The sequence below is a fragment of the Scatophagus argus genome, chromosome 21 (genome assembly GCF_020382885.2).
Source record: "Scatophagus argus isolate fScaArg1 chromosome 21, fScaArg1.pri, whole genome shotgun sequence".
Taxonomy (NCBI): Eukaryota; Metazoa; Chordata; class Actinopteri; family Scatophagidae; genus Scatophagus; species Scatophagus argus.
In genome coordinates this window covers 4,825,880-4,839,988 of record NC_058513.1, presented here as the reverse complement: position 1 = coordinate 4,839,988, position 14,109 = coordinate 4,825,880, and the positions used below count along the sequence as shown (strand labels likewise).

Sequence of the window (14,109 nt, the reverse complement as noted above, 5' to 3'; positions counted from 1 at the left end):
GCCCACCAGTGTAGTCATCTGTATTCATCTGTTTTCTTGAAAATACTGCCTAATCCAAAGAAAATGAGTCTGCTAATTTACCTTTGATGAACTTTCCATAGTTTGACATCACATTCATTTTAGGTTTTCAGTCATTCTATAGACGCTGGATAGCTCGCTTGTCTTTCAAAACTTTCTTTCAAAACAGTTTACAAGAGGCAGACTAACAGTAAAGTTTACATATTTTTTTTTTAAAAAATTTAGGTTATGTGTTAACAGAACATGAGGCATGTGAAATGTGTTCCTTGCTTTATTCTGCTTTATTTTTTTTAGCAGTTCCAGCCATGACGAAGCTAGGGATGGCAATGCTGGTCACTCCATCACTAAAATGATGTATCTCCACCACTACTGAGTGGATTGTCATGGAGTTTTTTTCTGGATGAAGTGTAATAACTTTGATTACCAAAATACTTCTTACAAAATTGACATTCCTTCTAGTATCAACTATTTTGCAAGTAGTGCTGGTTGGCAAATGTTAGCATGCTAACATTTTAAACTAAAATAGTAAACATTTTACCTTCTAAACATCAGCATGTTATCAATGTGGCTAATGTTAGCATGCTGTCCTCATCAGTTTATAGCTGTGAGCAGTTAGCGTAGCGTGGCTGTGGATTCTGAAGTCTTGTTGCTTCTGTGAATTGTGGCTCTGCCTCTGAGAAATGTTTGCAAAAGCAACACTGGGATCTAAAAATGTGTACAGTCTACTGAGCAGTCTGCACACATCACCAGCAGGTTCAAAAAGAAAACACTACATTTCACTATTCTTTACAAATATTTGTAACTTGCCATTATTCTTGGTGCATGACATCACATTGTTTTGTACAATGTCACACACTACCTGAGCACAAACTGACAGCATCACTCTGTGAATGGGCTTCAGTTTGGTGATTGCTTTCCTGAGTATTCTGTTACTACCAACAGCAGAACTGTGACACCTCGTCTCTCTTCTACACTGAGTCTGGACAGGGTTTTTTTCTTAACAGAGGGCTGATGACAACCTTAAGAAAGTGGAGTTTGATAAAATGAGAGAAAAATACAGTTGACCTTTCCCAACTGTTTCTGTTTATACTGTGTTTTTTTTGTTGTTGTTGTTTTTATTTAAAGAAGCCAGCAGTGGAAAATACAGGTCAGTGCCTAACACTATGTCATGTCCAGGAAACATTAAGTTATCAGTTTTGTCTTGTGTCTATGTTGTCTTGTGATTTCGTGTTTAATTTTGTCACTACTTCCTGTTTGTGTCTATTGTGGTCAGCTTTGTCTGTTTTCCCTCCTTTGGGATTACCTGTGTCCGCCCTGATTGTTTCCACCTGTGCCCTTACCTTGTGTGTGTATATATAGTCCTCGTCTCCCTTTGTCCTGTGCCAGTTTGTCTTCTCCCTTTGTGTCAGATAACCAGTGTCATCTCCATGCCTTTGCCTTTGTCGCTGCCATTGCCAGGTCTTGTTATTTTGTTACTTTGTTCTAATGATTTTCCTCTAGTGTTTTTTTTCCCTCTGTGAAGAGTGATTTTCAGTTTGTTTTCTTAGCCTAGCTTCAGTCTAGTGAGTTTTTGTTATTTTAGTTCAGTGTAGGTTGTTTTCCTCTGTGAAGAGTGATTTTCAGTTGGTACTTTTGTGAATAAAAACTTTATTTTGAAACTTTGAGAGTCGTGCATTTGGGTTCTGGTCCATAGTTCAGTCGTGACATGCTATCAGTACTAATATCACCAAAAGTACACACACACACACACAAAGAAAAAAGAGTTTTGAGTTTTGCTTCTGATCCTGCAACTATTTAAAAAAAAAAAAATCACACTTTCTTGGCAGCATCACAAGAATGAAGTCTCTGTAGTTTAAAGACAATGAATATAAACTTTTTGTTGTGATGTGAATATGCCACTTTGAAGGTTTCTTTTTTCTCGTTCATTTTCCTTTCCAATATAAAGCATCACACTTCACACTGAGCGAGAGGAGTTTTTCTGTGTCAGAAATGAAAGAATAAGAGACATGACTGAGACCCAAACCCAAGGTTTCCCCACAGAACATTGCATTGTAAACAGATGATTAATGTTATTCACGTTGATCGGTGCATATTCTATTATACATTTACTTTCACTGTCACTTTTTTACAGCGCGCTCTCTCTCACTCAACCACACTTAAACACTCTTCTTATGCTGATGTTTTTCAACGTTTTCAGTTTTTGAGCAACTTTCTGAGATTCGTGGTTGTAAATGCTACTTGTAAATTCCGGTCCGCATACACTACTTCCAGGAGGTGACTTAGCTTAGCATAAAGGCTGGAAACTTGACTCATTTGATAATCCTTACACAAACTCAGATATAAAAACGGACAATTTGTGGTTTTTAGAGGTATGCCATATCAGTAATAGGTTTCTACCTGCATAGTTTTTCTGTGCAGCATTTCCTGCAACCTTGTACACATGACCAAATCTTACCAACTGTTTCTTTCACTTGTGCACAAACCTGAACATAAACGTGATAATTTGCAGTTTTTGAGTGAGTTATATAGTGTAATTTTTTGTTGCTGTCCTGTCACAAAATATCTGAAGAAAGTAATTCCCTTGTTCTCAAGAAAGAAACACAAATTTTGCTGTATAAGAAATGCTTTGCATTTTCTGCAATGTCCTCCTTTACGTCACAAAGCGTATGAATGTGTTTTTCTTTTGTACTCAAAAGTAGGTCAGTCACCAGAAAAAGATGCCTTGTCACCAGTTGATTTATCTTTAATGCAGTCAGTTTTTGAAGTCAATCTCATGAAAATAAGCGTGATAAACATTCTGTTTATCCTTGTAACTACCAGAAGAAAAACAAATCTGTTCTCCCCGCCTGATTTTCAGCCACCTGGCTTTTCTTTGGAGTTTTTGCTTTGTAGATGCTATCAAATCTCTGCCAAACAATATCTGAAGTGCTACAAAAGCACCAGCTGTAGCACACAGAAGCAGCCAAGTTAGAAATCCCATGTTATACAGAATTCAAATTTCTCACTTAATATCATGCTGCATTTTTCTTTAAAGAATAATGAAGTCTCTCTTCATTTTCAGTTGTATCAGTGTGGAACAGACTCTTAAACAACAATCTCATATGCACTTAAATTTCTGTCTGTGTTTTCACTGTGTTTTCCTTCAGTGGCTGTCAAAACGCAGCTAGTTATTATTCGAGTACCATTTGGGTATTTGCCTGTTTAGTCCAGAGAAAGTGTATTTGCAACACTACCCACACAAGCAAACAGCCAAAAAGCAGAAACATTTGATGCCATCTTTCTGTCTCAGATATGCATTTGAAGTATTTGAATTTGCCCTGAAGCTGAGCAGTTTGTAATGTCTATTTAATAAGACATGACAACCTGTAGAGGTGGACAACAACATTTCCATGTGAAGCAGAACGTATTAAAAGCAGGTGTAATATGAGGGGATCGTCTTTTCAATACTTCATTCCAGTTTGTAGAGCTGACTTCACAAACTACATTTCTGTATCTGATCTGTATCTCTGTCTTTTATGAGCTAGCTGGCAGAAGTCGTATTTGCTCACTGCCCGCACACCATTTGTTTTTCCACTCTCCTCTGCGTTTCTTGTTCCACTACAGTACACTGGTCCTTCCTCGCAGTGTCATTATCCATCAGACAGCCAAACATGACCACGGTTTTCACATGACACCTCTTCCTCATTACTACTACTCACACGGGGGGAAGAAATACACCTCCCACTTTTTTTTTTTCTTTTGAAATAGATTGAAGGAGGGAGAGCGGAGTGATGGCCGTGGGAAACTGTTGGGATGGTTTTCTGATCTTTGATGTTTTTTTGTTTTTTTTTGCCTGTCGGTATTGAAACCTCTTCACTGGATCTGTTTCAACCTGTAAAGAACACTTCAGTCATGATGTTTTTAGGAGGTGTGCATGCATTCTCTCCCTCTCTCTATTGGGAAGGTTACACTGGTAACGTCCTGGTGAAAGTACACACACTCACACACACACACACACAGACAAGAGAACATTATTTGTGTGCAACTGTCCCCAAGACACACACGTAGTTTGAAGATCCTGGGTGACTCATGATAACAACATTCACACAGGTCGCCATGTCATGAGACACAGAGGGTCAGTGCGGCTCTTCTTCAACACCCAGCGAACATCTTGTTTATCTGAGGAACATGCCTCAAGAAAAATATATATTTACATTAACAGAGTCTTTGAGCGGGCCAGACAGCATCGTCCACTGACTGTGACACACACTCTGCACTTGGTTAACCTGATAAGACACTGAAGGACAATATGCTTACTGATAATCCCAGAGTTTAAAGGCTCAGGGGCCAGTCATACTTTACAGAGGAGTTTGTTTTTTTCTCTGTGGGAATATGAGAAGCTGGTTACAGCCTGATCTGTTCACAGATCACAGCTTACTTGCAGATAATAGTTAGACAGAGCTGCATTGTGTGGAGCTCAGTTTGGATTCTTCACAGGAATAAATATGAACTCAAGCCAAGCTACAGGTGGGGAAAAAAACATTTGAAAAGTGGTGAGGTAAAATTTTAAAACAATCAGAATCCTGTCCATTTTACTTATCAATAAAATTCACTCATTTCAGCTTTTTATTTTAATGGACTTTGGTATCATTCAACATTGCTTGCAAAAGGAAATGCATGTGAATTTGCTTCTACACAGCTATTGTAAATATTATAAATTGTGTCATTAAGGCAAACACTTGATGGTGCTTATTGTCCAGTCGGATGTTATTAAACAACTGCAGAAAAAGAAAACGCATCAAACTGAAGCAATTAAAGGAGTCTTTAAAAGAGTCTTTGATTGACGAATCAAACCTCAAACAAACAAATGGAAATATGACATTTGTGTTGTGTTTCATGTATTAATGTGAGGAGGTTTACAGTCTCCTCACAGCTCCACGCAAATCTGATGTTTGTGTGAAAAAGTACATATTGTTTTGTGTCTGTTAAATGACTGTAATGTAATCTCATTATATCCATAATCTTTAGTTTAGGCCACATCATGACTTTCATTAAACTGCCTCAGAGCTCTGCCTCAGAACATTTTCAATATTTTATGCCACTAAGTTAGCACGTCACACCAGACTGAATGAGACACATTAAAAATTCAGTTGAATCAACAAGTGTCATCCAGTTTAAACCATTCACTGTCCCTCCAATTCAGTTTACAGACACTCAATTCAGTTTTATGAAGCACTACTTGGAAAAAAAAAAGGAGGGGGGGGGGGTTGTTGTTCATTACAGACAAATGGCAATTGACAGTTTCAAGTCTTTTTGCAAGCAGAGCACTGAACAAACAAAGACTGCTTATATGCTTACACACACAAACACACAAAGCTTCTTCACAAAGTTTTCATAGGCTATCCATGCCATTCATTAGGTTCAAACTGTACCTGAGTGCCCCCTTTTGGTCTTTTTGGTTACTGCAGAATCTCAATTCTTAGTCATCCTTCTCAAAACTGCTACAAACGTTTTCTGCCAGGTGTCAAAAATAAAAAGCTGCTGCAGTATTATTATTACTGTTAATATTATTGAATTCTTTTTTTTTTCTTTTGCAAGTGTGGCAGTAAATCGAAATCAGGGTTCAGTGCTGCTTTATGTGATCTAAAAATAATAACTTCACTTTAAGGGCCACTTAATGATTCAGGATCAGCAGTAAAACTGTCTAGCAACATATTTGCTCGGTCAAGAAGAATTCACATCCGCTGCCGGGCTTTGATATTTTGAGAAAATGTCCAAGGTACACTCTGGTTTTCAACACAGTGTACCAAACCGGGTTAAATACCGGAAGAACTGTTGATTATTAACATGTTCTGTGGAAGTTATTATTTTGCGCGCAGGGCCAGTTGTCCTGCCCCATTGCCTTAATTTATATCATGTACTGTTTTCTGAAGGGTGTTTGTCACTGTTTCCCAGCGCTCCCTCTTGTCTTCGTTGGAAATGACAGACTGACGCACCAGTGAGAGTTTGATCCGCTTTTCCTTGCGCTCAAAGGAGCGCAGAGCTCCTGCTCACTGAGTTATGACGTCGACGAGAGGAGGGGTCAGCTGTGCGCTTAAATGCGCGGCTGCAGTCCGGGTTTGAGACAGGAACGCACAGCAGAGCGAACGCCAGCATCCCTTTTGACCAAAGGTTGCCTGAACGCCTTTTAGGCACACACTCTTACGCGCTCTCCACGAACCCGGGTATAACCATGATTAAGAAAATGTCGCCTTCCGAGAGCGATTTTGCCATCCCAGCCAAGAACTGCTACAGGATGGTGATTTTGGGATCCACAAAAGTAGGGAAAACAGCCATCGTGTCCCGGTTCCTGAACGGGAGGTTTGACGATCAGTACACTCCGACCATCGAGGACTTTCACAGGAAACTGTACAGCATCAAGGGAGAAGTTTACCAGCTAGACATACTGGATACGTCAGGAAACCATCCATTCCCCGCCATGAGGAGACTATCCATACTGACAGGTAATTATGCACATATGCACATTTTTTTCTGAATATCCACAGAAAGCACGAATAATAATGCAAAAGGGCATTTTAAATCCTACAAACATAAGGTTACTGTGTGCACCGTGCGCTCAAGGCGCATCAGCGCATTTGCATGGTTAGAAAACATACATGAAATCTGACTCTTAACATGCACCGAAAGCAAGCCAAGTTAACCAAAGCTTTCTCTCTCCCTCTCTCTCTGTCTCTCTCTCCAGGTGACGTGTTCATCCTCGTCTTCAGCCTGGACAATCGAGACTCCTTCCAGGAGGTGCAGCGGCTCAAGCGGCAGATCTTCGAGACCAAGTCGTGCCTGAAAAACAAGATCAAAGAGAACATCGACGTGCCTCTAGTCATCTGCGGGAACAAGGGCGACAGAGAGTTTTACCGGGAGGTGCAGCAGGAGGAGATCGAACAGCTTGTAGCCGGGGACGAGAAGTGCGCGTACTTCGAGATCTCCGCCAAGCGCAACGAGAACGTCGATAAGATGTTTCAGACTCTGTTCACCTTGGCCAAACTACCTCACGAAATGAGCCCCGATCTTCACCGGAAAGTCTCCGTGCAATACTGCGACATGCTGCACAGAAAGTCTCTAAAAAATAAGAAGCTGAAGGACATTGGGGAAGCTTACGGTGTGGTCACTCCGTGCGCCCGGAGACCCAGCGTGCACAGCGACCTCATGTACATTAAGGAGAAGGCGATAGGAGGCGGCCAGGGCAAAGACAAAGAGAGATGTGTGATCAGTTAAGTAGACAGTGAGTCGCAAACTCAACACAAATCTTTGAAAGGAGACGGAGCCTGGTGCCTCAGCTTGAGAGGCGACCTGCGCTCGCAGCTGTGGAGACGCCGGGACCGCCGCCGCGCGCTCTGGCGCAGCGCCGTTTCCAGGGACACTGACTGGACACGCGAGTCCTCTCAAATCGCCAAAAAAAAAGCACTGCTCACGAGACATGTGAGAATGTTAGCTTGTCCTGTCAGTCAGAGCCCAGTGTGTGACGTGGCTTCATACCTTGTGAGACTCGCGCATCGATGCGTATGCTGTGTTTTGTCGACGTCATGCCTTTAACAGATGTCAAGAGGGGAGAGAAAAGAGACTCTTGGCTCAGGAGGTGCAATGTTGGGGGGAAAAATGTTGTTTACATCTTATCATAGGTTTTATAATCGCTAAGTACACTTGAATGTTTTGTTGCAATCTAAACTTTTTTTTATTGTGAATGTATATTTATTGTCACTGTCAATTTTGCAAAGAAATCAAAACAAAAATCTTAAAATGTAATAAAAACACAAACTAAAACTTATTCTGCATTGTTTCTTATTTCCTCCATCCTAAGTTCTTCCTCTACTGTTGAACTTGTTACACCCTAACCCTAACCCACACACACAATCACTCCGTGGGCACCGTGCATTGTGAACTTATATGCAAAATAATGGACAGCATTCATGAATTGCAGTATTCTCCAAAAAGAAAACGTGTCTCATTACTGTAAAACTGACGCAAATATCTAAATAGGGCAGCTACTGCAAGGTTACTGCCAAACATAAGATGATGAAAGAAGATTTCAGCCTGCAAATTTTGCCAACTTCCTAAAGTATTCTGTGTGTGGCACCTGGATGCAAACGGAAACAATGTTCACATTGTACAGAAAAACTGGCTTCATTCTTCTTAGCGCTTTCATGGTTGTTTAGATAGAAAAGGAAATCAATCCAGTGTATCAATCCGGTGTCACCGAGGGTTTAAAATGAGATCTTTGCACATTATGACTCTTTATTTATTAAAAACTACCCAAACAAAACATATTTACAAATAGAAAACTTGAATATTCATATGCATGTGCATTTTCCATTTTTAATTATACCAGATAGATAGATAGATAGATACTTTATTGATCCCGAGGGAAATTCAAGAGCTGCAGATGATGAGCTGTTACATCACCCGGTGGATTTTGTTTTTTTTAACATGAATTGGCAGATTATGCCTCTTTAACGCCAAAATTCTCATCATGACCCTTAAGTCCACTTATGCATTGTAATAATAGGCTGTATAAGAAAAAATACATTAATATATTCATTAAAACACACACACACACACACACATTACGCCTTTTATTGCACCTTGCAGCTCCAAACAAAGCACACAGTTTGTTCACAGTTTTTCCCTTGAGATGAACTAGAAACACAGTGTCCAGCACTTCTCTCTCTCTCTCTCTCTGTGACGTGCCAGCTCCTTGCTATCAGCAATAATCCTGTATACTGTATCCTGTAGTACACACATACACACACACACACACACACGCACATACACACAGAAAGAACATTACACATTATCCTGTATGTGTGTGAGGAGAAAGTGTGTAAAGAGTCAGGGACACAGTAACGTACTGTAACACTGCCCTTTTATTGGTTGGTAACACCATGTGCTCACGATAAAAAGAAATAATGATGGCTTTAATAATATGCATCACTGTCTCTGTTAGCTGAAGGGCAATGTTTGCTTTTCTCACAATGAAACTTTGGTGTTATTCTCTACCCTGAGAAACAACAGCAGCACTCTTTGTCTGACAAATAAAACACAGAAGTACAGTTAATAAGAACAAGGCGGTTTACACACAACTAATCACTGTGGAGGAGTCAGAGCATAGCCATTTCATTATCACTGTCTACCTCCCATATGGCAAAAGCGTCAACATTCCCACCAGCATCAGAGAGATAGATGAAGGCCATAGTTACAGTGTGAAGTGCAGAGCAAACCAAATAGCAAAGCAGCAGAACAATGAGAGGATGGTGTATAGCACAGGAATTCTTCTTCAGAATGTCCCTTTACTCGAAAAGCATGTTAATCAAAAAACCTCGAAAAACTCTCAGCTACATGTATAAATTGCAGGGAATGCAAAGTAAAGGCTTTGTATTGCTCTGATGTCATTATTTTATCCAGAAAGCTGCTATGATACCATTAAATCCACAGTTTTCATCACATGCAGGTCAGTCAGACATAAACACATAGATTCCATTTTACCAGTAATTGTTTGCTTAAATTACAGTAAAGCTATTACATAATGTTTGCATGTCCACACACACAGACTGATATTTTGCATAACACAGCCACGCCATCTCCAGCAGCCTCTAGTGCCCCCAGTGGTCATTCAGGCTTGTGAATTTGACTGCATACTAATTCCACTCTGCATAATATTTCAGTAAGTTTCAAGGACGAAATGTGAAATAAAATGTTGTGATGAAGTTAACTCAGAAAAATGGGCATGTTGAGTTTATTCTTCATTTTTGAGTGTGCTGTTTATGGGCTGTTGTCCCACAATACAATGTACAAAGGAACTCCATATATAGCTCTCTCTGAACCAATTTTACACACCAAAGTCTGTTTACAGGCGCTATGAAGTACTATTGTATATGTGAAATAAGTTGAATTAAGTCTTTTGTAGCTCCAGAGTGAGGTGCATGAAATCTGATAAACTGCCTTGTGTGATGTCACTTGAGTCAGCATCAGTTGTGGCTGAAGAGTACAAGTTGGAAAACAAAACAAACAAACAAACAAAAACAGTGTTACCGACCTCTGTAGTCCGCTCCTCATCTCTGCTTGAGGATCGCAGCTCAAGGCTACAATAGCTACAGCTAGCACAGCACATGCAAACACACCTGGATGCATTGTGGGTAATGTAGGCTGCACGTTTTGACAGCGAATATGAATACATGGAATCAAAACACTGCAGTTTGAGCTCAAATTTATTGACCCCCTTCACTTCAAGAAACCATAACCAGTACAAAAAACAATTTGTTGTGGCTGTCAGCACAAAATAATATAATTCAAAGAAAGTTTAAGCATGGTGGAATAATAATAAAAAAAAAACTGAGAGAAAACAAGACAAGAGGGTCATGGGTTTATTCTTGTGTTTGTTTTCTTTGCTCTGTCTGATGAGATTACAATAGCACACTTCAGACACACACACAGAGACTTGTGTTTGAAAAGAGAAAATTTAATGTCACTGTAAAAAAAAACAGTGTCGTCATGAAATATTCCAATCTACTGGCCATTTAATGCCAACAATTAGCTTGACACACATCATTAAAGACAGACAGAGGGGGTGGGTGGGGATGTAATTGCTATACTGGTGAGTAATGACACAGTGAAGGGCTGTAAGATCCTGCTTATGCAACCCAATGTCGTAACTGACCTTAAATGTGTTACAGGTTTGGAACATCAGAAAGTTAGCCAAGGGAGCTGAGATGCTCTCATACAGTCAGTGATGTTGTCGCAGTTATTCATGGAAGCAGAGACGAGATGCCCCTCTGCGGTCTGGCCGTCTGTGAAGAGTCATACGTGAGCGCTCTCAGCACTCTATGGTGCTCTGTGCATCGCAGGAGTTATTTTGTGATTACTGACTTTCCTGCAGCCAACTGAGTGGACTTCCGAATCCTGTTTTTATCTAAACAGTCCTGTCTGTTTTCATTTGGTTTCTTATAATTAGTCCCATATTTTGCCATATGCTTTATTTGTGATAGTGGTAGTGTTGCTTAATGTCCCCATTCTGCAGTATACTGTGTATTTATCAATATCCAGCCAATTCTCACACCCAATCTGGTCTAATGTCTGCTAGGATGAGTGTAAAAAACAGTCTGTTGTCAGTGCCAAATAGCAGCTCATTCGAAATCTTGTGTTTGCTGTCCAAGTTTGTTGAGGCAGCTGTAACTAACTGGGCGTGTCTTCACATTTGGTCAGTCAAAAACAAGATTGAGAAAACTGTACCAAGAATTTAAAACAGTAGCTGTTTGTTAAACAGTAACACAGTGATTCCTGTAAATGTTTCTCAGTACTACAGTACAGTAAATCACATTATTTACTTTGTCTTCCAAGTAGCCTTGATTAAATTACAAAAAAAAGTCATTTCAGCCTTCATCTTTGCACTGCTGTTTCGTATTCTAATGTATTCTTGTTACATAAACGCTGCTGCTGTATGAATAGTGACATCACTGTCCAACTTTCTCTGAGATGGGATCTTTGCTCTCTTGTATTTATCAGCAACCTCCACAAATTAAATCCTCTAACAACAGAATGGTCAACTGGTAAACTATTCAATCTTAATTTGTTAGTGAGCCATAATTAAATGAAAACAGATCCAGAATGCTGGGTGACCTTTGAGCTGTCAGTGTTATGAGCCATCTTACATAACAACTAGCTGTGAATGTACTTCTCCAAAGACTGAGTTGGCATGAACATTTTTGTAAGAAAGGAGCATTTGAATCATCTTGTCCTGAGGATATTTGCAGGTTTTGTAGCAGAGGAAGGAGAGACCTTCACTGTCAGCCTGACAGGACTTGCGTGTGCACATTCGTTACACAACACAGACCTGAGTGGATGGATTGTTTTTACACCAAACTGTCACCTCTTACACAAAATGATTTACTGATACAGGGATGATGAGAAGCCGTGGCAGGGTCAGTCTTCATCTGTAATGTGTTTATGTTTCAGCAGAGCACCACAGCAGAGTCAGACACGGCTCAGACATGCTGAGATCAAGCTGATAGGAGAGGCTACCTACTTTAGCTGGATCAGCTTCATGGTCATTTAGCAATATAATCTTATGCCCATATTAAAAATGCCAAATTTTAGGTAGTAAGAATGTGGAGTAGTGGATGAGTGTATAGCACATTTGACTATTATGCAGGGAAGTTTAAGTCCCATCACAGACCTGCAACATAAGTTCTCCTTTTAGCCAATCATCTTTCACAGTCTTTCTCTAGTATCAACCAAAGTATCAAACAAAGTCTTTAAGTTGCCAAACCCTAATTATACCATGACAATTAGTTCACTTGTCATTAGCCAACATCTTCCTTTAATCGTCACCATAAAGAAATTGCCGTGCAAAAAAATGTATGCCGTTGGACGCAAGAACAAAAATAAAAAAGTATCCAGTATCGCTGTTCTTGCCTGTTGGAGCGTTGCAGCTGCTGTATTAATTAACCCAATTTATTCTTGTAGGGTCAGAGGTATTATTCATTCGATACAACGATTTTGATAATCGAAAAATTATTTAAGTCATTTAAACTGAGAAATCAAGAGACTTATCCGGATTGGTTGATTAATTGAAAATAATTGTTAGTAGCAGCAAATCATAGTGCCAAAAACAATTTGTTTCAACAGAAAATGAACAAATCCTGACTTCCCAAAAAAACAAATGCATGGTTAAATTGGAGATAAACGGAGGCTAGGCACTTCATTAGACATCCTGTTTTAGACTTTAAGGCATTCTTGTTTACAAAGCCATGGATAAAAGGCAGTATGTTTTCATCCTGTGCACATAGTCTTACTGTTAAAGTCATTTTTTCCCTTTTAGAAATTGACACGCATCTCATAAGGCTGAGATGACACATTTCCAGACCTTCATGCTTTTTTGTCATTTCATTGACAGTCTTAACATTTCGCATCCAACAACCTGTTGTGCAACAGGTCACAGATGCTCTCCAGACCCATATTAAACCTTGCACCCCAAAAGCTTTGATGTCACCAGTAGTTATTGATTAAATTGAGAACAGGAAGTGTCTTGCAGGAGTCTGTTGTGTTATTGCATACATATGAAATGAATGCATGCAAACATGTACATGCAGTTAGATTCAAACCAGGTTTAACCTTTTTTTTTTTTTTTTTTTTTTTTTTATTAGCACGTGAGTCTGTATTGTGGATGTGTGTGTGTGTTGATTTGTGTGCACCAAACCTGATCACTGACTGATTGGTTCCAGCAGCAGCCACCCACATCCTCCTCCGGACACAGCAGCACATGATCAAGTCAGCTGTGGTTAGAATGTAACAGAGCCACAGGAAGTCATCCCGAGTTAAACGTTAACGTCAGCGTGTTAACTAATTTTGCACTGATATGAAGGAAATGAGAACACCTCAAGAAAAAAACGCTGAGAAAAATTTAGGACTGACACAGCTGTCACATTCATATCCAAGGCTGCAAAAATTTAAGTCAAAGTTCGGATAATAGAAGTTTCTGGCAGATAACAGGAATAATACCTCGTTTTTGCAGAAAAATTAAGTACATTTCTTGGAATAATCAGATAATTCAAGAATATATACAGTACCTTTGATTTTCTTTTTGAAGATTATTAACCTGTCAGATATCTCAAGAAAACAACTGTTATTAAGATAATGAGACAATGACATCACAAACCCGAGAAAGTGGGATGATATAAAATCACTGCAAACAAATTTCAGTAGGATTGTGAGCTTTTTCTTGTTTTTGTTGCTAAGACTGCTGAAAGCTAGCAACACTAAAATGTGGGTCTCTGAAATGGTAAAGAGTTGAAAAATGTTTTTCATGTAAACTGAGAAAGCAGAAGCACGCATTGAGCCTCAGCTCTGAATGATAGTCTTTTTTCCATTGTTTTCTGTCTCACTGCTTCACTCCCGCAGGAAGAGACGGTGGCACAAAAACGCATGCATGAAAACCGCTCACAGATTTAATTTTAGTGCCTGAGACAGATGACTGCTGTCTCAGTCTGTCTTAGTCCAGGCTCAAGACAGTGTCTGTCACCCAAATGTAACATTTTGCTGCTGCTGATTATGTAGCTGCCACTT

At 39.7% G+C, this 14,109-nt stretch overlaps 1 protein-coding gene across 1 annotated transcript; it reads left to right on the top strand.

The window, feature by feature from the left end:
• The first annotated feature begins 5,947 nt into the window (after window positions 1-5,947).
• Window positions 5,948-8,319, top strand: rasd1 (RAS, dexamethasone-induced 1). The gene is made up of 2 exons (XM_046378116.1): window positions 5,948-6,500; window positions 6,740-8,319. Exons 1-2 carry the CDS (start codon window positions 6,230-6,232, stop codon window positions 7,267-7,269), a joined length of 801 nt encoding a protein of 266 aa, XP_046234072.1. The 5' UTR covers window positions 5,948-6,229; the 3' UTR covers window positions 7,270-8,319.
• Window positions 8,320-14,109: the final 5,790 nt, after the last annotated feature.